General features: G+C 40.9%; 1 protein-coding gene across 5 annotated transcripts in view; it reads right to left on the reverse strand.

The window, feature by feature from the left end:
* ilf3b (interleukin enhancer binding factor 3b) overlaps window positions 1-23,121 on the reverse strand; it is a 43,956-nt gene that overhangs the window by 14,296 nt on the left and 6,539 nt on the right. For all 5 annotated transcript variants that reach the window (XM_028598726.1, XM_028598723.1, XM_028598725.1 and 2 more), the window contains exons 3-13: window positions 22,330-22,553; window positions 20,837-21,011; window positions 19,152-19,299; window positions 16,130-16,221; window positions 10,821-10,916; window positions 8,649-8,760; window positions 8,466-8,563; window positions 7,926-8,037; window positions 5,743-5,856; window positions 4,046-4,251; window positions 1,913-2,083 (exon numbers count right to left, since the gene is read on the reverse strand). In XM_028598726.1, coding sequence (XP_028454527.1) covers window positions 1,913-2,083; window positions 4,046-4,251; window positions 5,743-5,856; window positions 7,926-8,037; window positions 8,466-8,563; window positions 8,649-8,760; window positions 10,821-10,916; window positions 16,130-16,221; window positions 19,152-19,299; window positions 20,837-21,011; window positions 22,330-22,553 — 1,548 coding nt within the window. The remainder of the gene's footprint in view (window positions 1-1,912; window positions 2,084-4,045; window positions 4,252-5,742; window positions 5,857-7,925; window positions 8,038-8,465; window positions 8,564-8,648; window positions 8,761-10,820; window positions 10,917-16,129; window positions 16,222-19,151; window positions 19,300-20,836; window positions 21,012-22,329; window positions 22,554-23,121) is intronic.

The following is a 23,121-nucleotide window of genomic DNA, read 5'->3' on the forward strand; positions in this document are numbered from 1 at the left end:
AAAATAAAAAGGAAACACATTGAATGAGAAGGTGTGTCCAAACTTTTGGCCTGTACATTGTAGTTTGTTTCTCCGCTGCCGACTGCAGCCAATGTCTTAGATTGTTGTTCCCATAAGTCACTTGGACACAAAAACATAGGGTCCAGGTTGAAGTAGTTACCTTTTAAGAGGATGTTGAACCCATGGACTGACCCCCTAAGACATGTATGCCTGCACCATTTGAATGCAAAGGAAATAAAAAGTAAAAAATATATAAAATAATAAATAAATAATAAAACCAAAGAAGCCGCCAGCTGGCAGAGAAAAAACACAGGTCTGCAGATTCAGTTTGAATGGGGGTAGTGCGATTAGACTGCGGGGTAAGCAAAAAAAAATAATTTCCGAGAAACAAGCCAGTCACGTAACTGGCGATCAGACCTGTCAGAGTCCTGTACAGGAAACATCACTGCCTCTATTGCTGGCACAAAAAGAAAAAAGTCTTAAAACACTATGAAAGTAAAAAACTAAACCCTGAACTAGGAGTTTAGTTAACAGCAGCCCTGTGGCAGCAGCATACGTAGCTTTACACTGTTAGCTTTGTAGCTTTAGCATCAACTTTGCCCCTGAAATTCAATTCAAGGGGTTGAGTCTCCTTGTTGTAACTCATCAAGCCTGCCTGGCTTGTGTTATAAAAGCTTCCTATTAATAACGTAACTGATATGACTGTATCTGACACACATCGCAATTAGCTAAAATAATTGCGTGCAATGTTTTGAATTAAAAAAAAAACGTAATAACCAATTTATAGCCACTGTTACTATTTTACATTGGCCCAATTGGCCAGTTGCTATTCAGGGTGGACAATACTCTCACAAGGCAGCGTTTAAATTATTGTAAGAGTCTGTGTGCTAGTTGTTAACATCTCTGTGGGACTCAAACAGCAATAATGACCAGTTATTTATCAGTATTCATGTCATGAGGGAACCTGGCTGCAGGGATTGTTTCCTTAGTCCCTCAGTCTATTTTAATTTCTCTCTTACTCTGTGAAATGAAGCTGCTTTCAAGTGCGTTCTGAACATCCTAGATCCTAAAAAAAAAAAACGATCTGATGGAAAAGATCTGCGGCAAATTGCTGTATCCCCATTTTCTGGTCTGAACGTGCCCTCACTTCATGCACACAACTAGGGCTGGGCGATATATCGATATCGTGAAATGAGACTAGATATCGTTTTAGATTTTGGATATCGTAATATCGTGATATGACATAAGTGTCTTTTCCTGGTTTTAAAGGCTGCATTACAGTGAAGTGGACTTTTCTGAACTTCCCTTTTCTGACTGTTCTAGCTGTTCTATTATTAATGATTATTTATCTAAAATCTAAGTGTGAAGATATTTTGCGAGAGCACCAACTGTCAACTCTAGAATATATCGCCGCAATATCGATAGATGTATTTGGTCAAGAATATCATGATATCTGATTTTCTCTATATCTCCCAACCCTATATCAGAAAATATGGGACGTAGAAATAAGCGCTGAAAATGTGTAGAAGAAAAATTTAACAATTTAAAACGTTGGAAAAAAACTAAAACAAACCTTATGGAGCTTTGATTTCAAAAAAGGTACTCCTGTTATACAGTATTTATTTATTTTATTGTTATTTGAACAGCTGAGCATTGAACCAAGTGAAGAAACCGGTTTATTATTTATTCATTTGATTTTGCAACTGTTCACTGAAATAGCCGGTTTCTATGAAACTACATGTCATATTTGGCCTTGACTGAACATTTGCTCTCACTTTGCGGAAAAAATATCTGGATATATATCGTATATCGATGTTCAGCCAAAATATATCGGGATATGACTTTTGGTCCATATCGCCCAGCCCTAATACACAACAATCCCTTTCTGACACACCGAGAGGAAGCTTTGTACCTCAGCGTTAGCGGCGTCTGCGTTGGCTGTTCCTGCGGCAGTAGCTGTACTTTCGATGGCCGTCACAACTGGCTTCAGCTCTTCCACAGTGACCGCTACTTCTGCCTCCTCCGATTTTACCGTCTCGGTCTTGAGTTCCACTCCTGTGGGCAGGCCCAGGTCCTGGAGAACCTGCGATTGTCCACACAGGTTCATTGTAGTTTAACAAGGAACACCCAGGATTCTTTAAGTTACATTTAGGACATTTTAAAAAGACATTTTAATACCACCTAGGATGAAATTTAATTCACACTTCTCAGCCATGTAATGGAAAAATCAGTGTGAATAAGAAGTATTTAAGAATTTAATAAAAAAATTTGTGTGAAGTGTTTTTGTACTCTAATAACTAATAAAATTAATAAAATGTGTGTCGCATTTAGGCAAGGCAGCTTTATTTGTATAGCACATTTCAGCAAAAGGGCAATTCAAAGTGCTTTATGTAAAACATTAAAGCTACATAGTGTAAGAATTTCTCCCATCTAGCGGTGAAATTGTATATGACAACTAGCTGAATATAAATTTCTCAACCCTTCCCATTCCGAGTGCGATTTAACTCCTACGCTGGCCTAACCCGAAAGTAGCTCTTAGTATATCCATCGTTTAGCCTACACTCTGCTGTTCTGGAGAGGATGCTGCCTGTGGAACCGTACCTTAACATTAAAGGTCCCATGGCATGAAAATGTCAATTTGAGGTTTAACATTAATATGAGTTCAAAGAGACTTTAGATACAGTATTAGAGGACCACTAAGGTCTATATAAAAGAGACTTCAGATACAGTATTAGGGGACCACTAAGGTCTATATAAAAGAGACTTCAGATACAGTATTAGGGGACCACTAAGGTCTATATAAAAGAGACTTCAGATACAGTATTAGGGGACCACTAAGGTCTATATAAAAGAGACTTCAGATACAGTATTAGAGGACCACTAAGGTCTACATAAAAGACTTCAGATACAGTATTAGGGGACCACTAAGGTCTATATAAAAGAGACTTCAGATACAGTATTAGGGGACCACTAAGGTCTATATAAAAAGAGACTTCAGATACAGTATTAGGGGACCACTAAGGTCTATATAAAAGACTTCAGATACAGTATTAGGGGACCACTAAGGTCTACATAAAAGACTTCAGATACAGTATTAGGGGACCACTAAGGTCTATATAAAAGAGACTTCAGATACAGTATTAGGGGACCACTAAGGTCTATATAAAAGAGACTTCAGATACAGTATTAGGGGACCACTAAGGTCTATATAAAAGACTTCAGATACAGTATTAGGGGACCACTAAGGTCTATATAAAAGAGACTTCAGATACAGTATTAGGGGACCACTAAGGTCTATATAAAAAGAGACTTCAGATACAGTATTAGGGGACCACTAAGGTCTATATAAAAGAGACTTCAGATACAGTATTAGGGGACCACTAAGGTCTATATAAAAGAGACTTCAGATACAGTATTAGGGGACCACTAAGGTCTATATAAAAGAGACTTCAGATACAGTATTAGAGGACCACTAAGGTCTACATAAAAGACTTCAGATACAGTATTAGGGGACCACTAAGGTCTATATAAAAGAGACTTCAGATACAGTATTAGGGGACCACTAAGGTCTATATAAAAAGAGACTTCAGATACAGTATTAGGGGACCACTAAGGTCTATATAAAAGACTTCAGATACAGTATTAGGGGACCACTAAGGTCTACATAAAAAAGACTTCAGATACAGTATTAGGGGACCACTAAGGTCTATATAAAAGAGACTTCAGATACAGTATTAGGGGACCACTAAGGTCTATATAAAAAGAGACTTCAGATACAGTATTAGGGGACCACTAAGGTCTATATAAAAGACTTCAGATACAGTATTAGGGGACCACTAAGGTCTATATAAAAGAGACTTCAGATACAGTATTAGGGGACCACTAAGGTCTATATAAAAAGAGACTTCAGATACAGTATTAGGGGACCACTAAGGTCTATATAAAAGAGACTTCAGATACAGTATTAGGGGACCACAAAAGGACCTTTAAGGAGATATCTAAATCGTAATCAACTTCAGATGTTCGCCATGAATGCTGTGCTTACCTTTACGGCTACGTGCAGCTTGGCAGTGCGTTTGGATGGACCAGAAGCCTCAAAGGTCTTGCCATCCACTTCCACGGCCATAGTGAAGACGGGAACGTGAACCGGGCCGGTCTGAGATATGAGTTTGTACTGGAGACCTGGCTTTAGCTGGTTGAGCCTCATCAGAGCGTTCATGGCCTGGGGAGGCTCTGCCTTCTCCTCTGGAGCTGGTTCAACAGCAGGACATACCGTAAGAAACCTATCCAATCCGTTGACTTACTTATTTTTGTCAATCAGTTGACAAATTGTGTAAAGGGTGTAACATTTTCAAATTGCTTGTTTTGTCCAAAACCTAAACTGTATTAATTTACACATCAACTTTTCTTTTCCCTAACTGAAGACTAATCCTTTGATCACAACCTTTATCTTTACCCACACGGCACGCACTCAGGTTGATTTGGATGCAGGAAATAGGATTGATACTTGGGCTGAAACTAACAATGTCATTGTCAATTATTTTCTGAATAAACTACGCGAAAAAAGTAAGCAAATTTGTGTTTGTTAACAATGATTCTTGCCAATAAATGTTATAATAGCCTGACATGGTCAGACTCAGATTCTGGTCAGAATATGAGTCTGATTCTGCTCCATTGAGCTGTGATTATGGGACAACCAATCAAAGCAACAGATAGACCTACAACCAATCAGAGCAACAGATAGACCTACAACCAATCAGAGCAACAGATAGACCTACAACCAATCAGAGCAACAGATAGACCTACAACCAATCAGAGCAACAGATAGACAGATTGCTTCAAGACTCACTACGCAATGCAACCAGTATTAGTTATCGACAACAAATTAACGTCAGACGAAATTCTTAATCAATTATCGATCGTCGACTAATTATTCAAATGTTGTGGGCGGGGCTAAGTTCGGCTGGCATCCAGGCTAACGTTATACCAACGGAAAAGCCTGATTAGTTCCCTTTTAAATGGTGCCACGTTTTTGGGATGAGCAGCCGAGCCGAGTATGTGCGCTGACAAAGCTAAACAGCTTTTTGTTGCCGTTGGTATTGCAATCAGTGGCCATCTCATTTCTCCACAGTCTGGGACCAAAGTATCCTCCAAGATGACAAAGCTCTATTTTTATTTTTTAAAGATTAAAAACAGGACAAAGACAGGACAGCTAGGTGAGGGGGGGGGAGGAGGAGGAGAGATAGAAAGATAGATAAAGAGAGAGAGAGAAAAGACATGCAGGAAGTCATCACAGGTCAGACTCTAACCCTGGACCTCTGCGTCGAGGCATAAACCTCTCAGTATATGTGCGCCTGCTCTACCCACTGAGCCAACCTGGCCACACAATGCTTCTTTGCATGTGTGGCCGTGTGTTACAACAAAGAAATGATCTACCCAAAACAAATTTACTGACTTTTTGTGCATAGTTTAGATGTTTAGTCTATAAAATGAAAAACAAAAAAACATTTGTGTAAAATGTGGATCATTGTTTCCCAAAAAAGCCCAAGATGACATCCTCAAATGTATCGTTTTGTCCACAACTCAAATATATTTTATTATTTTATATTAGTTTACGGTCCAAGAGGAGAGAAGACACTAGAACAATATTCACATTTAACAAGCTGACATCAGAAACATTTAACGTTTTCTTCATTAAAGTTTAAAGTAAGTCTTAAATACAGGAGCTAAAAAAACACTTACATTTCTTCTGCAGCTTTTTCTTCTTCTTATTCGGACTCTTGTCATCGATTCCCTCCTCCTCCTCAATGGGCCTTTTCATTGGTGGGGCGTACGCCGTACTGGGTGGGATTTGAACTGCATCACACACAAACATGCACAGAATGACAGCATAAGAACATGCAAAGCACCTTATTGCATAACATATCTTTACAATTAACGTAAAGTGGGATGTATAGTTCTGCGGAGGCTCCACGCAGAGCTTTCGCCGAAGCCTAAGTAAGTGGCCTGATGTTATACTTGTGCGATGGTGTGTGCATCGATCTCTTTAAGAGAATAGCAGGGCCAGTGTGTGTGTGTGGGGAGTGTGTAAGTGTGAGGGAGAAGTGAGAGAGTGACAATTATCTTCAGAGTGAGTAGGCACTCTAGAGTCCTAGTGAGAGAACCAAAGTGTCTCCCCTGTTCTTTCTGACCACGGTGGGAGATCTGGAGCAGGAAAAGTTAATCCTCTCCTTGATCTCATGGTGTTTATGGAGAAGGAGAACCTTAGAAATGAGTTAGGTGAAAGGTGAAATGCAAATAGGGATGCACCGATCAGACTTTTTAAGTCCCGATACCCATGCCTGGGCTTTGTGTATCTGTCGATACAGAGCTGAGCGATACAGAAAAAATCTAATATCACGATATTGTTGACCAGATACCTCGATATCAATATTGCGTCGATATTGTAGGGTTTACAATTGGTGCTTACAAAAAAATATTTACACAATGAGATTTTTGATAAATAATCATCATCAGTAATGTGGACATAATGTCTAAGTGGGTAAAGGCAAATAATAGAAAAGCTAGAACAGTCTGGTAAATTAAAAAAAGTACATCACTTTACTATAATCCAGCCATTAAAACCAGGAAAAGACAACACTTGTGTCATATCACAATATCCAAAATCTAAGACGATATCCAGTCTCCTATCACGATAGATATAATATCGATATATTGCCCAGCTCTATGTCGATAACCAATACCGATCCGATACCGTTGTTGAATTAATAATACACTGTAACCTTCCACCTTATACCGTCATTCCATCCTGTGAAAGACTAAAAGGCACCAGACTTTCCTAACTAAGACAAAATAACAGATATAATGTATTGAATTCTTATTTATTTGTACACTCATCTCTTCCAGCATGCCACACACGTGCGACAGAGAGGAAAAAACTAACAAAACTGGATCGGCCCGTTGATCTGTTCACCTTTCCGATCCTCGATCCAGCCATTTTGTCAATATTGGGACCGATATCCGATCGGTGCACCCCTAAATGCAACGCTACTGAGCCGTAACACGTAGGTAAATTTTTCGAGGGCAGCGTGTCAGGCTACAGCGTAGGTCCGTGTCTCCACGTACCTACGCTGTAGCCACGGTGTCGATTTAACGCAGACACGTAAAAGAAACCTGGGATCCATTTAACAGTTTCTATTAGAGATGCACCGATTAAAACTTTCTAGGCCGATTCTGATTTTCTAACCACTTTTACAGCTCACGCAAACATTTATTTTCTATCTTTTCTTTAATAGAACATGTTTTGAACAGATAAGGCATCACTATAAAATTACTCCTGGTGTGGGACATCCACACACATCTTAAAAGAGAAATGTTAGAACCATTTCCTTCTTTTCACATCCAATATCCCAAAAAAAAAAAAAAAAAAAAAAGTGATTGTGGTTGTTGGTGTGGTCCCTCCACGCCCTACTGTCTCCTTGCAGGTTTTGAATATTGCAAACGTGTTATCTTCTGCACACACGCTGAAGAATGTCCAATCAGCTGACATTGATATCTGGGAAATATCTGGAAATGAGATGGAGAGAAACATGTAGGCTGAAATATCCAACCTATCAGACATGTTGCAGGTTAACTCACCAGGTTCCCTACATGTGGGAGAATAGCACCGACACGCACTTCACACCGCGAGCGGCAACGCGCCACACACGGCCGAGAAGTTGAGAGAAAGTGAACAGAGACTGTGTGCTGTCGCGTCCTTGAGAACTGTAACTCGCATAACTTATGTTGTCAGTTAATTGTAGTGAGGACCGGCATGAAATCGCCATATGTAAGACTGACCTTCCGCTCACTGGCTGGTCTATCGGTGCATCTCTAGTTTCTACTGCGAATTGCTTGAGTCTCACAGGTTAGCGAGCTTGGTTTACCTGTGTAATCGATAGGAGTCTCACTACGAGGTTTCTTGGGCATCTTTGAGGGAAGGGGATCCATTCCAAGCACTTTGTGAAGCTGTCCGAAAGCCGACAGCCTTAAGGCGTGCTGAAGAGACAAGAGACACCATTTTAATAACCTATGCACTAAATTATATATGCTTGATTATGGAGAAGAAGAAAAAAACATCACCACAATTATTTTGGGAAATATTGTAATCAGGACTATTTAACATGATTATTCTTTAACTTTTGGAAAGATGTTGCATTTATTGAACTTAAAAAAAAATTTTCCTGAAATTTCCCTCAATACTGTTCCCGTTTTGAACTTTTTGAATTCTCCTTAAAATAAATAATATAAGAAAATATATTCAAATGTTGGCTGAGTGAGTTTAGCCTTCGGGAGGAGGTGAAAGTGTATTTTTCATTGAGAACACAAGCCGAAATAAGAGTTTACTTGCAAAAAGTAATGTGCAAAATAATTTGATTCATTGCACAGCCCTAACGTGCACACAAACGATTCTCTCTCTTACTCACTTGTGCGCTCGCTGTGATGTCTTCTCTCTGCTGGTGGTCCAAGTGGCCGATGGCATCTGTGGGTTCCTTCTCACACGGATCAGAGATTCCAGCACAATCTACAAGGTAAAGAAATGACATGGCTTAACACTTGAACTGGAAAATAAAGTGCAATAAAAACAGATGTACAGAAGACATACACACCTGGCATGAGGATTCCTGAACCCAGACACTCTAACACTCTCCGCAGAGCTTCTCCTGCCCCCATGGGCCGGTTCCCTGTGCCAATGGCTTTCTCACAGATCAGCTCCAGTGGCTGCAACGGGAGGGAGAGAGAAAAAGAGAAAGAGAGGGGGAGGAAGAGAGAGGGAAGAGAGAGATAGATAGATAGATAGAGATAGAGAGAGAGGGGCAGAGAGGGAAGAGAGAGAGGGACAGAGAGAGACAGAGACAGTAAGACAGAGAGGGAGAGACAGGGTGAGATTTGATTTGATTTTATTAGGATCCCCAATAGCTGATGCAAAACATCTGCTACTCTTCCGGGGTTCCACAAAGAACATAAAACTCCATTTTCAGACAATACAAACAAACTACAAATAAAAAGATAAACAAAACAAAACATGATATTTTCAATCTAAAACAAAAAGTCAGTCAGTCACAAAATATAAAAGCAAGATAACTAATATTTGTCTCCTTGCAGATATACAGAGAGAGAGGGAAGAGAGAGAGAGGGAGCGAAATAGAGGGAAGAGAGCGAAAGAGAGAGGGGGGGAGAGGGAGATTGAGAGAGAGGGACAGAGAGAGAGAGAGAGAGAGAGAAAGGGTGCAAGACCGAGACAGAAAGACAGAGGGAGAGAGAGGGGAGAGAAAGAGACAGAAAGAGATATAGAGAGAGGGAGAGCGAGAGGGGGAAGAGAGCGAAAGAAAAAGAGGAAGAGCGAGAGAGAGAGCGAGAGCCTTTGTTTGAGTATGTTATTTTTAAGCTTTGGCCACTAACACGGAGAGATTTTAGGTCACAGCGTTAGATAGGAGCTCTGCACACCATGATGGAGGCATCTTTTCTCTTTTCAGGCACTGAAAGCTTTATCGAAGGAGAAATGTTAATGTCAATAAAGAAAGCTTTTGGGGTCTTTAAAAAGGTCCCATATTATATAAAGGTGAGATTTCGATGTCAGTTTGGATAATAAAGTAGGTCAAGGTGCCATTATGAGGCTTAAGGCGCTGACACACCAACCAGATAATCGGCCGTCTGGCGAGGTCAGTGACTCGAGTCGGACTCAATGACCCATCTGATTGGTGGAGAGCTAACCCGGAAATGACGAGCGGGATGAGCGTGACTAGAGTCTCTCAAAATCTGATGCAAATCTTTTTAACTGACCTTTGTTGATCTGAAATGAAGACCGATTCAGCAACTGCACGGCCCGTTTCTCTCTTCAAATGTTTTCAGAAACGTTTCGGTGAACTATTTTAGTACAATAGGTTATGTTACTTTATTGGTACGCGTAGGTAAACTAGTTTTACAGTCTAAGAGGCAGGACATTCTTAAAACTTTGTAGACCACAACATAACATACAACACACAAAACAAAAACAGGTAGTAAAACATAGAAAATTAATATGAAATTAATATGAGATCGTATTCTGAACGAGCCGCCATGACAGTCTGGCTTGGAATTTCCAGAGCAGCCAGACCCCACATGATGCGTTCGTCCAATCAGCTGCCGGTTTCTGCCGGTAAGTTAGGCTAGATGGAGCAGTTTACCTCCAGGATCTGTGCTAAGCTAGGCTAGATGGAGCCGGTTACCTCCAGGATCTGTGCTAAGTAGGGCTGCCACCTCTTAGTTGACTTATCGGTCGTTTTGGTCTTAGTCGACTAAGATTTCATTTTTTTATGCTTAATTACTCATTTTCAAGAAACTCAGGAGCAAATTTATGATTTAAAGTGGTGCTTTTGCAGGATTAGTTGTGGAGAAACTCAGTTTTACAGATGGTTAATTAACTACATTTATATCGTGCTTTTCTAGTCTTAACCACCTCTCAAAGTGCACAGCTCTGTCAATTAAATCAACTAATCGATTAGTCGACAAAATCCTATTAGTGTTAGTCGACTAATTATTTCTTTAGTCAAGGACAGCCCAGGTGCTAAGCTAGATGGAGCCAGTTACCTCCAGGATCTGTGCTAAGCTAGTCTAGTGGTGGGTGCGTCAGACAGAGTTAGGACATGCACGGAGATGAGAAGGGTCTGTATGGACTTATCTAACTCTGGGGGATACAGGGAATAAGATAAAGTCCCAATAAGTCGGTGTTCCTTTAATGACCCAGCGGAACATTTTGCTTTTACTGTAAAACCCTGGTAAAGGAGGAAGCCTTCACTCACCCAGCCACGAAGCGAAGCCCACGTGGGGACGCGAGCACAGAGGTCCCTTAGGATCCTGATGACGATGACGCAGGAGCGCAGCCCGTTAGCTCTAGCCTGGAGACACAAGCAGGGATGGGGAGGGAGGGAGGGTGGGGAGGAAGGGGCATGAGGAGGAGAAGCAGCCTTAGTCAAAGAGGGAGACTATGTGACGCCTAAAGCAATATAAAACATACAAATAACTGAAAGTAAAATCAAAATGAAGCCACACAGACTACAACAGCTTTAGCTTTGTCGTTATGGAAATGTTGGAAAATATCGGAAGGTATAATAATGGTTTTCTATCGCTTTGTTTTGAAGACCCTACTTATGATCAAAGTCCATCGCCAACGGAATTGGTTGATTGGCATGGTTATCAGACATAAAAAGACCTTTTCTGTTGGTGTTGAAAAACATGCTTTTGAATTAAGTCCAGGAGGAATCGTGGGGATTAAGCCACATCAAACCTTGATGATAACAGCTTTAATGGGACAACAAAGTGAAGTATTTAAAGAAGGGTGTGCTTGCGTGTGCCGTCATTGAAAGTTGTGATGGTTAAGTCAGTGGGAAAAAAGACTCGAGGTGCAATATTCCTGGTGATCTGGTGGCACAAAGAGTGACAGAAAAGCCAAAGAGCAGGAAAAGTTGAGGCCACATTCTACACCACTCAACAAGCGGTAGAGATGGAGCACTGATTTGATACACTGTGAAAGCCGAAGATGACGCGCCACAGAACTATGAGTTATTATCGGCACTGTTCATTTACAAAAACACATTGATCTTAAAAACTTTAGATTGGGGGCTCTACAAGTAGCTTGCATAATAACTGTACGTACACACCGCTGCCGACTTGAGCTCCTTCTTTTGATTGATTGATTTATTTTGGATTTGACAAACAACATAATCCAAAGGATAGCATGTTAAAGTGTAAACACTTATTTCCAATAAGGTCCTTGGTGTTAAAACATGCAACACATAAAGACCTATTTCTGGTCAAAAACAATAACATACAATACAAATCATCCAAGGTTTAAAAGCATTCTAAAATCAAAGAATCATAAATCACATAAAATAATCAATCTACTCTAATTAAAAAATATTGGCTACTCTGTTCCATAAAAATACCTTTACTTTATATCTAAAAGCCCCCCTGGTATTTACAATTTTGAGGGAAAGTGGCAGATTAATCCACAATGTTATACCTGTATAAAAAAAAGAACTTCTAGCTGCATTGTTGACTCCGTGCACTTTACAAGAACGGACACTGGCCCGAGTATTGTGATTATGTTTGAACCATTTTTATATGGGAATGCAAATATTTGGGAGCAGAGCCATTTATAACATTAAACATATGATTCAACTTTAACTGCTCCACTCTAACATGAACTGGCAGCAACCCTACCCTTTTAAAAGCATCTCTACCAATATGAGTCCGGGGTGGTGCATTTAACAGGTAGCGAATAACATTTTGCATCACTTGCAGTTTATTTTTAAGTTTAACTGATAATCCACAGTACCAAGCAGAACATGCATAATCGAAATGACATTGAATCAATGATATGACCAGTAATTTATTAATAGAATAATCTAGATGCCTTGTCCTGCGATACAGGAATTTCAGTTTACCGGCACATTTGGATAATATTTTATCAGCAATAGATTTACAGGTTAACGACTGTTCTAATGTTAACCCCAGGTATGTAAATCTTTTCTGAGACACTATTTCAGTGCCATTACATGTAACCTTAAGTGCATTTGTTCTAGACAACTTTTTTTTTGTTCCAAATAAAATGGACTCCGTTTTTCCCAAATGTATTGAAAGCCTGTTGTCTGTAAGCCACTTACTAACACTATTTAATTCATTACCTAGAGTCTTCTCAATCTCGCTGATATCATCCCCAGAAACCAGTAATGCAGAGTCATCAGCATATAAAAGCAGCTTACATTTCACCGCAGCTGGCATGTCATTAATATAAACTAAAAATAAAAGAGGGCCAAGGATTGAACCTTGGGGCACCCCACAAGTAATATCCTGAGGATCTGATATGGTCCCCTCAACATCACAAACTTGACTCCGTCCAGTGAGGTAAGAGGTGAACCATTTCATAGCAATATTTCTGAAGCCTATACATTGTAGCTTTGATAGGAGTATTGCATGGTTTACAGTATCAAAAGCTTTTTGCAAGTCAAGAAGAATCATGCCCACATACCTTCCTTCATCAAAGTTTTGTCGAATATAATCAAATAAATGAATAAGACAGGTTTCAGTAGAGTGTGCTGCTCTAAAACCAGACTGAAGTTCATACAATAGATTTTGTCTGACCAGGTACTCTTCCACCTGCTCATACACAAAACTCTCAAACACCTTCGATACGGCTGTCAGAATTGATACAGGCCTATGATTACCAACATCTGATCTGTTATTTTTCTTAAAAAGGGGAACTACCCTGGCCCTTTTCATATCGCTTGGAAAGATACCCTGACTTAACGATAAATTTATTATATGGGTAAGTACCCTAGAGATTACATTGGCACTATCACTCAAAAATCTGGACGGAATAAAGTCTTGTCCAGTGGCTTTGTTAATTGACAATGTGGATAGACACATTCTTACCCTCTCCTCTGAGACAGGGCCAATCTCAAAAGCATCAGGAATAACATGTTTGTTCTTATAAAAAGGGGTTTACAAACAATGGGCCATATCTACCTGACACACTTGGCAACTTATCAACCAGACTGGCAGCAACTGTAAAAAAGGTATTAAAAACGCAAGCAACCTGCTTTTTTCCAGAAATCATCTTATCCTCAATTACTAATCCAATATTACCAGACTTAGATTTTAATTTTCCCTTAGCGCCCATATCAGTGAGAACCTTCCATAACTTTTTGGGCTGATGTGAGTTGTCAGTAATAGCATCAGCATAAAATTTAGATTTTGTTTTCTGTACCTTGTAGCTTGTTAGCTGAGCATTCAAGCAGCATGTCTGTAAAGGATATTTTCCGTTTGTGTAACGAGAATTTAGGAATAAAAGGCCCCATTTCAGGTTTCCGGTCCATATTCCAAAAGAAGGATCCAAGAGGAAAAAGCATTAGTGAGCAGCTAACAGAATTAGGGCTACTGCGGTCTGAAAATACTGGTTAGCTGATTGGAGAAACCATCTGTCTAGCTAATGTCTATAGCTTTTTATTTACCATTACTATGAAAACATGTCCCAGAGAACGCTCGACAAGGCAAACATATGTTATTAACCATTAGGGTTAATTTTGTGCCAGAATTGTCCTTCAAGTACGTATTTAGGATTCTATTCACCCAGTTATTGACATATTACACACATATATTTCAGTTTGATACATGAAAATTACGTTTTGATTACCGTTCAGCTACTGCTCTGCTTTCTGCTCCAGACTCTGCTTAAAGCCATTGTTGTCATATAGCAACCAAGCGTCTCTAGCCAATTTCAGCTGCACAAGCTACTTAATAACCAATCAGGCGGTATTTAACTCCTAATAAGACTGTAGAGACATGTCTATAGGTAGCAGTATACAGCACTATGTTTAACTCCTAATAAGACTGTAGAGACATGTCTATAGGTAGCAGTATACAGCACTATGTTTAACTCCTAATAAGACTGTAGAGACATGTCTATAGGTAGCAGTATACAGCACTATGTTTAACTCCTAATAAGACTGTAGAGACATGTCTATAGGTAGCAGTATACAGCACTATGTTTACGACTTCTTAATTTGGTTACGACGACGACAAAAGTGCTTAAGAGTGTAGGAAACCACAATGTTTACTACGTGTGATGCACAACGTATCTTTGAAAGGGGGGTCCTCGGAGTTCAGACGACTTGACGAGTCGTATATATACGACCTCGGGGGGGGCGCTCTCTTTAACTTCCGGTTCGTAACTCCGGAAAACAACTTTGGTGGACAAAAAGAACGCACCACAAGTCTTCCTTGCTCGATGTGAATGTCCTGCCACTTCAGAGCAGCCAAAGCTTCTCCGTACTTTTTGACAGGCCGGCCAGAGCTTCTTTTGCAGCTCACTATAGTTCTTTTGCAAAACTGTAGTAGAGGGGGCGCGCATGTAACAAACCGTACGCCATAACGGGTAATGACAACCACCCCCTCTACAACATCCTGGCTGGACAGAGGAGAAGGTACAGTGAGCGACTGCTCTCGCTGCTCTGTAGGACGGTTAGGTCCAGGAGATCCTTTGTCCCCCACAGCCATCAGGCTTTTTAACACCACCTAAACAACACCCCCAAATATACCAGACCAGATAAGCGCAGGGCTGTGTGCAGTAGTTATAATCATGCTGCTCTTATCCGGTTTTTAAATTTATTATGGGGAACTGTGTGGTGTATGGGAATGTGTGTTTATTGGCGCCATCTGTCTATCACCACCTACTGTATGTTGGGGATGGCTACCTCTGCTGCTGCTGCCAAAGCATAGCTCGTTAGCTCAGCAAGCAAGCAACATGTCGGTAAAGGAGATTTGCCGTTTGTGTAATGAGAATTTAGGAATAAAAGGCCCCATTTCAGGGGCCTTTTTTCATTTCAAGAGAAAAAAGCATTAGCGAGCGGCTAACAGAATTAGGGCTACCGCTGTCTGAAAATACTGGCTAGCTGATTTGACAAACCATCCGTCTATCACCACCTATGTTGGTGATAGATGCTTCTCGTTGCGTCACACCTAAACCCGCCTCACAACCAACGCTGATTGGTCGGCTGTTTGGTGAACTGCTCCAGATATAATGCTGATATAGAGATATAGATAGAGAGATAGAGATTTTCTCTCTCTCAAGATGCCAGACTGATCTGCGAGTGGAAAACTGGAGCTCACCAGATCAGGACGCTCTCACCATGCTAGTGTGTATGTACAGTAATATGAAAACAACAACAACTCACACCAACACTGACATCATAGAAATATTGCACCTTGAAACATTTTGTCGTGTTAGTCCCAGATATAATGCTGATTGAGTTAAGAAGCTGTGAAGGAAGACTAAGGAACTCGGGGACTAAAAAGCAGCATAATAAAATTAAAAATAGCACTGCGGTGGAACCTGTTAAGTGAGCAAAGCAACTCTACAAAAAAAGTCTAATGACAAAAGGTTTCCTAAGAAACAAACACCAAGATCATTGAGTATTACTACAGGACGTACACTTCAAAAAAATAAGACATGAAACGCCCAAATAAAAAAAAAGACAAAAAGAACAAACAGCATAAAACCAAACTCAAAACTACTTCTGTGTTTAGAGACAAATAAAGACAAGATCCAAACCTGGAACCACTTAGCGTGGCGGAGAGAAGCCAAGGCAGTTAGGCATTTCTGCCTGTCCAGAACATCCGGGGGATCGTTGACTGAAAGCGATTCTATTGGCAGGTGGAATAAGAAGACAAGGTACAGTTTGACCAAGGGGAGTTCTGTCAGCCGGCCAGGGGGGGAACACAGGCAGCCTTCCCAAACCACAGGCAGGAAGGGGGAAGGGGAGGGGGACCCTTCCACTTGCAGAACCACAAAACGCTCTCAACCTCCCGGAAAAAAATTGTTTTGCACGTCCTCGCACACAATGATTAGACTTACAACTTAGGGTCGGTAATGATTAACCGTTTAACCGACAAGAAACTTCTTTTTAAAAGATTATTTTTGGGCTTTTTTTCTGGCTTTAATTTGGGGGAGAGAGAGAGAGAGAGAGAGAGAAAGGGGGGAAAGACATGCAGGAAATTGTCACAGGTCAGATTTGAGCCCTGGACCTCTGCATCGAGGCATAAACCTCTCAGTATATGTGCGCCTGCTCTACCCACTGAGCCAACCCGGCCACAGATAATATTATTAAAAACTAAAATAAGTTATTAAAACTACTGTTTTTTGCATGATGAAATAGGCTATACAATCTAGGTTTTAACTGGTACTTGCTAGTGCTAATTTTGCCCCCCGAGCAAGTTGCGTTTTTATCTTTTTTTTCTGCTAGATGCCTCACAGCAGAGGGCTTCGGGACACATGCCACTATATTAAAATCGTCCACCCTTCACACAGAGTATGCCAGGCAGACTCACAGCTGCGAGGTAACCTCAAAAAGCTCTGACATACACGCCGAGGACCGCTGTGGACTTGGGTTGGTCGTGCAAGCGGTTCCAGGAAGGAGTTTGCATTAGGTGTCGAAACGAATCAAATAATCGATGCATCGAATTGTGGACGATGCTGCATCGATAATCGGCCGGCTCATAATCAATTATTTCTGTTCACAATTTAATGTAGGCCTAAAAACATTTCTGTTTACATATTCTGGTATGCTTTTGCACATTCAGGAGGTGCCATGTGCTCAGTGCTGTATAGTTTTATGTATCCAAGTTATTTAGTATTAGAGCACTGCAGAATGTTTGGTTTTTGAAGCTTGAAAAGCTATGAATTAAATATCCTACATGGCTTTAATAGAAAATGATTTCACGCATCGTGATATCGAATCGGGAGATCAGTGAATATTCACACCTCTAGTTTGCATGTGTCCGCGACAATGCACAGAACGTTGTGGCTGTGTGACCGGTACAAGTCCGCAGCTGTAGATATAGAGATATAGAGAGAGAGATAGAGAGATAGATAGAGATATAGAGAGATAGATAGATATAGAGATATAGAGAGATATATAGATAGATAGATATATAGAGAGATAGATATATAGATAGATAATAGAGATATAGATAGAGAGATAGAGAGAGATATATAGATAGAAATATAGATAGAAATATAGATAGATATGTAGAGAGATAGATGTATAAATATATAGATAGAGAGATAGAGATATAGATAGAGAGATAGAGATATAAATAGATAGATAGAGATATAGATAGATAGAGATAGATATATAGAGATATAGATATATAGAGATATAGATATATAGAGATATAGATATATAGAGATATAGATATATAGAGAGAGATAGAGAGAGATAGATAAGATAGATAACTGCTGACCTCGTACATGACATAACGTGAAAAGTATGTCGGTGTGTCCTGGACGGGTGAACTGGGACTTTGTTGCCTGCTTGTCGGTTAACGGTTAATGATCATTTAACGAGGGTCAGCTATCGGTCAGAAAAAAACCCTCTAAATAAAATTAGCATCCCAATTTAAAACCCATCAGAACGACCGTATTGTGAAGTGGGTTAAAACTCCCGGTCTTAATCCTTTTTTTCTCGTTAAGGGCTAATTGGTTGTATCAAAATGGGAGGTTGTGTCTCTATAGTTACTTCAACTTTCAGTGCTTTAAAAAAAAAAGGTCTGCTTTTATTTTTTTCTCCAGGCGTTAACGGGAGGTAGAGCCCCTCCCCTTTGCCCTGTATACTGGGTACACTGCACTTTGCCCCTTCCGAGACAGAGAGCGGCCAGTTGGTCAAAGGTCCAGCGTCCCTAAAAAATTGACAAACTAGAAGGCTTGACAGAGAGAATCAGAATTGGAACCACAGGCAGAAGTTATCAGATGCACAAAAAAGTGGGTATCAAAACAAGTCCACACTGCAGCAAAACTGATGGCTTAAGAAAATAAAAAGACCCAAACTGGGCATCGCTGTTCGCACGGGGCTACAGATAAGGTCAAAGTTCAACACCTGCTAAAACTGAGATCCTTACTGCGGTTAAATGCTTTTAAAAAGAATGGAAACCTTACATTGTTGTTGTGAGTTAAGCATAATAATTGTATACAAATTTCACGATGCCTTACGCTACGACTACCTAACAACTGTGGCCGATCCCGATGGATTTTGTGGTTTGACGTACGTGAAGAACCCAAGTGTCCCTTGTCGTTATCTGTAACCCCGAGCGTTCCCTGCTAACGAACATCAGACTGTTGGGTCTAACAACAGAGGACAGTTTCACCATGTTTTGCTACTCATTTTTGCTGCAATGCAAACCGTTCATCATCAATGATAAAACACATGCAAACAAAGTGGTCTCTCTTTTTGGTTAAATTCTCAGTAAGCCTTCATTTCGTTGGTGAGATTGATCATTAAAAGAAGGGGTGGGGGAGGAAGAGAAAGCCATGTCTTCAGCTGCAGTTAGTAAACTACCTGCCCTATACTGTATATTGGGCCATCAAAAATGTACAATTACATCACATGGAACTACGAGAGAGTCTAGAGAGCTATAAGCATAGCACAGTTTCGTTATGTGACGGTGCATTATTGTCCCCTAGCTCCATTGAAGGCCCAATAAACAATATCTACCTAGCCTGGTTTGCCAGCCTGGCCTCCCTGCTGGAGGAAGGGCGGCACTCAAAGAGACACCGAGGCCCCCGGGTACAGGCTTACCTCCGGAAGCAGCCCTCTCGATCTCCTCACGGACCAAAGGGGAAGTCAGGTGAATGGTGAGGGTGAGAGGGGGCTCCTTGGCGTTCTTGATGACGATGCTGGCCTCGCGGATGTGCTGCGTCACCACATACTTGTCTTCTGTGATCGTCTGGGAAAGAGAAAAGTGTTTGAGATTATGCTTGGTGCACACATACTGGGGTTTATGCCTTGACGCTTAGGCCCAGGGTTAAGACTCAAACCTGTGACGATCTCTCCCTCCCACTCAACATATTTTTATATCATCTTAGTTCGGATAGTTGGTTAGAACAGCTTTAACCCTCTGAGGTCTAAGGGCATTTTTACATTTCTTCTTAAATTCACCTTTTTAGGATATATGCTTTGTTTCATATCAAAATGTTCAGAACAAACTCAGCTTTCTGTATAGTGATGCCAATTAATTTTTCCAGAGCAATGTGTAAAGAGATAAATTTGGCCCTAAAGCGGAAATATTGCTCTTGTGAAAACATAACTACACTCAATTGTTTTGGTGCTAGAAATGAGTTCAAAAATATATTAATTATATTAAAGTGCTCATATTATGCTCAATTTCAGGTTCATAATTGTATTTAGGAGGTTATACCAGAATGGGTTTGTGGTTTAATTTTCAGAAAACACCATATTTTCATTGTACTGCACACTGCTGCAGCTCCTCTTCTCACCCTGTGTGTTGAGCTCTGTTTTAGCTACAGAGTGAGACATCTCACTTCTGTTCCATCTTTGTTGGGAGTTGCACATGCTCAGTACCTAGGTAAGGACTACTAGCCAGTCAGAAGCAGAGTATGAGGGTGTACCACGCTAGCAGCTAGGTGAGCATTATAACGTGTGTTACAAAGTGACCACGTTAGTCTCTGAAGTAAAGGCTGGACTACAATAGAGCTGTTTGGAGCAGTTTGTGAACAGTGTTTTCTGTTGAGATGATAAGTAGGGTTGGGCATCGTTTGGATATTAACGATTCTGATTCCAATTCTTCCTTTCGATTCCGGTTCTCATCGATTCTGATTCATTGAGTGGTGAAGTTGAAACGGGTCACATGCTTATTTAACCAATAAGAGGAACGTTTTATTTTGATTCAAAAAGGTGGGTTGCAGTTTGACGGGGCTTTTTCCAACGTAAAATAAAGCCCCACTAGAGCACCTCTTACTGTGCTCCATGGCTGTAAACACAGCAAGCACCTGGTCGCTACGGAAACCTAAACTTGCGCATGTTAAATCTGGAACCTGTGATCAGATTTGAAACCAAATCCTCCAAACGATTCCAATTAAGAAACGATTCAGATGGAATCGTAATTTTTGAACCGATTCCAAATAGGAATCGGTTCTTGATGCCCAACTTTTTCACTTTGTAAACCTATACCATGCACACAAAAAAAGATATAACCCAATACAGGAAAGGGGAAAAGCAAAAAAGCATAATATGACCACTTTAACAAAATAGTAAATAAATGAATGTCTAAAATGAAATTTTGTAATAATGCTCTTTAAGTAGGAGCGTTGTGGTGCGTTTTTTTGTCCTCAGAGGGTTGAAATCGGCCCCCCTTTACTTGTTGTTGTAGAAGCCAATCGCCAAACGGCACAAGTCTTTTAGGAAGTGTTTCCGCTGGTATTAACGCTGACTGGTGCACTGAATTAGCCGAGTCATGTTCTCACCTTGAGCTGCGTAACAAGGTTTTCAGACACTTTCTTCAGCAGATTGATGGTAGGCTTTTCCTTACAGAGGAGCACCAGCTCCAGGTCCAGGTCCCCCTTCAGGAGCAGGCCCTTGGCAACCAGGCCCACCCTCATTACACCACGCAGAGATCGGGTGGCCTGATCTCTGTGCTCACTGTCAAAAAGAAACAGCGGAAGCACAGAACAGACAAGTGAACCGTGGTTAGAGAAGAGGAATTACAACATTTCTTACCGATAGGGCTGGACGATTAATCAAAAACGAAATTCAGAATCTCTTTTCTTTAGTACTTTTCCCTGAAAACACACTACTGCATGTGTGGTCACGTGACTCCGCCCTATTCAGTCCAGTTTGGCTTAAAAGGGTGTTCTAAGCAATGTTGGGTGATGTAATTCTTGTTGACGTTCAAAGTACTTTCCAACAAAACGAGACTAGCTCACCCCTCCCTTTTTTACAGTGTGTTCAGGGGACAGGCAGCTAGCAGATAGTGAGGAGATGTTTTTACAGTGTGTTCAGGGGACAGGCAGCTAGCAGATAGTGAGGAGATGTTTTTACAGTGTGTTCAGGGGACAGGCAGCTAGCAGATAGTGAGGAGATGTTTTTTACAGTGTGTTCAGGGGACAGGCAGCTAGTGGATAGTGAGGAAATGTTTTTACAGTGTGTTCAGGGGACAGGCAGCTAGCAGATAGTGAGGAGATGTTTTTTACAGTGTGTTCAGGGGACAGGCAGCTAGCAGATAGGGAGATGTTTTTTACAGTGTGTTCAGGGGACAGGCAGCTAGCAGATAGGGAGATGTTTTTTACAGTGTGTTCAGGGGACAGGCAGCTAGCGGATAGTGAGGAGATGTTTTTTACAGTGTGTTCAGGGGACAGGCAGCTAGCAGATAGTGAGGAGATGTTTTTTACAGTGTGTTCAGGGGACAGGCAGCTAGCGGATAGTGAGGAGATGTTTTTTTTTTACAGTGTGTTCAGGAGACAGGCAGCTAGCGGATAGTGAGGAGATGTTTTTTTTACAGTGTGTTCAGGGGACAGGCAGATAGTGAGGAGATGTTCTTTTACAGTGTGTTCAGGGGACAGGCAGCTAGCGAGGAGATATTTTTTACAGTGTGTTCAGGGGACAGGCAGCTAGTAGATAGTGAGGAGAGGTTTGCTGTACGTGAGAAAAAAAATGTTGTAGCCTAAAATAAAAATCATCATTGCTTAGAGTACCTTTAAAGGACAATTCCGGCGCAAAATGTAGGTAATAAAAGGCAGCTTATAACGCTAGTCGTCAGGGCAGAGGGTGAAGTAAAAATAAATCACTATTTCTACACCAAAATAGGTTAATAGTTGAGTATATTTACAGCACAAACCTAGTCAGTGAACAAAAACTAAATAAACATTCATTAATCCTGATTTTAGGTCGTCCAGCCCTACTTACCGACTCCTTTTCTACAAACTGAACAAGAGGAATAACATCCCTGAGATCTCCTTACCTTTCCTTATCCGTCTCTGCGCTATCAGACTCTGACTTGGTTGTTCCCTTCTCCTGCTTGTCTAGCCAGTCGGAGACAGCCTTGAGGGCCCGCTCTGTGTGGGACACCATGTTCTGTACGTTTTCCAGTTCCTCTTGAGTCGGGTAGATGACCGAGTGTTTGGCCATGACATGGCGGTCATCGTTCATGAAGACGCGCATGGAGCGGTGGCGCATCGGGGGAGGCTAGGGGCGAGAAGATCGTTAATAACAAAGAAGAAGTACCAAAGAGGCTCGTGCTGCGACGGGGTTAGCAATAAACAATTTATAACATGAGAATAAACAGGTTATACAGCAACCTCTGTTATGACTGACACACACTCACATACTCATATTCACTCTCACACACACACGTGCACACTTACCAGGGCTCCACACTAACTTTTTGCCTTGGTTGCACTGGTGGGTCTAACTTTTTTTTATTTAGGTGCACCAGCACAAAATTTAGGTGCACCCAAATTTTTCCTCGCATTGCCGTAACGCTGAATGGCGATACACGATATATAGCTCTTTATTTTTTTACAAAGTGGGCTAAATGTTCAGTTTTAAGTCAAAGCCACTTTTCACAAGCTCTTTTATTAAAACAGATTGTGATTAAAATAAAATGCATAGATAGATAGATAGATCAGTTGGTAAACATAGAGGTTTGACTCCGACCTGCGGCCCTTTCCTACATGTCATCCCCCCCTTTCAGGTCTTCAGCTTTCCTATCAAAATAAAGGCCGAAATCTTTAGAAAAGAAACGACCGAAAGC

Source organism: Perca flavescens, chromosome 15 (genome assembly GCF_004354835.1).
Source record: "Perca flavescens isolate YP-PL-M2 chromosome 15, PFLA_1.0, whole genome shotgun sequence".
Taxonomy (NCBI): Eukaryota; Metazoa; Chordata; class Actinopteri; order Perciformes; family Percidae; genus Perca; species Perca flavescens.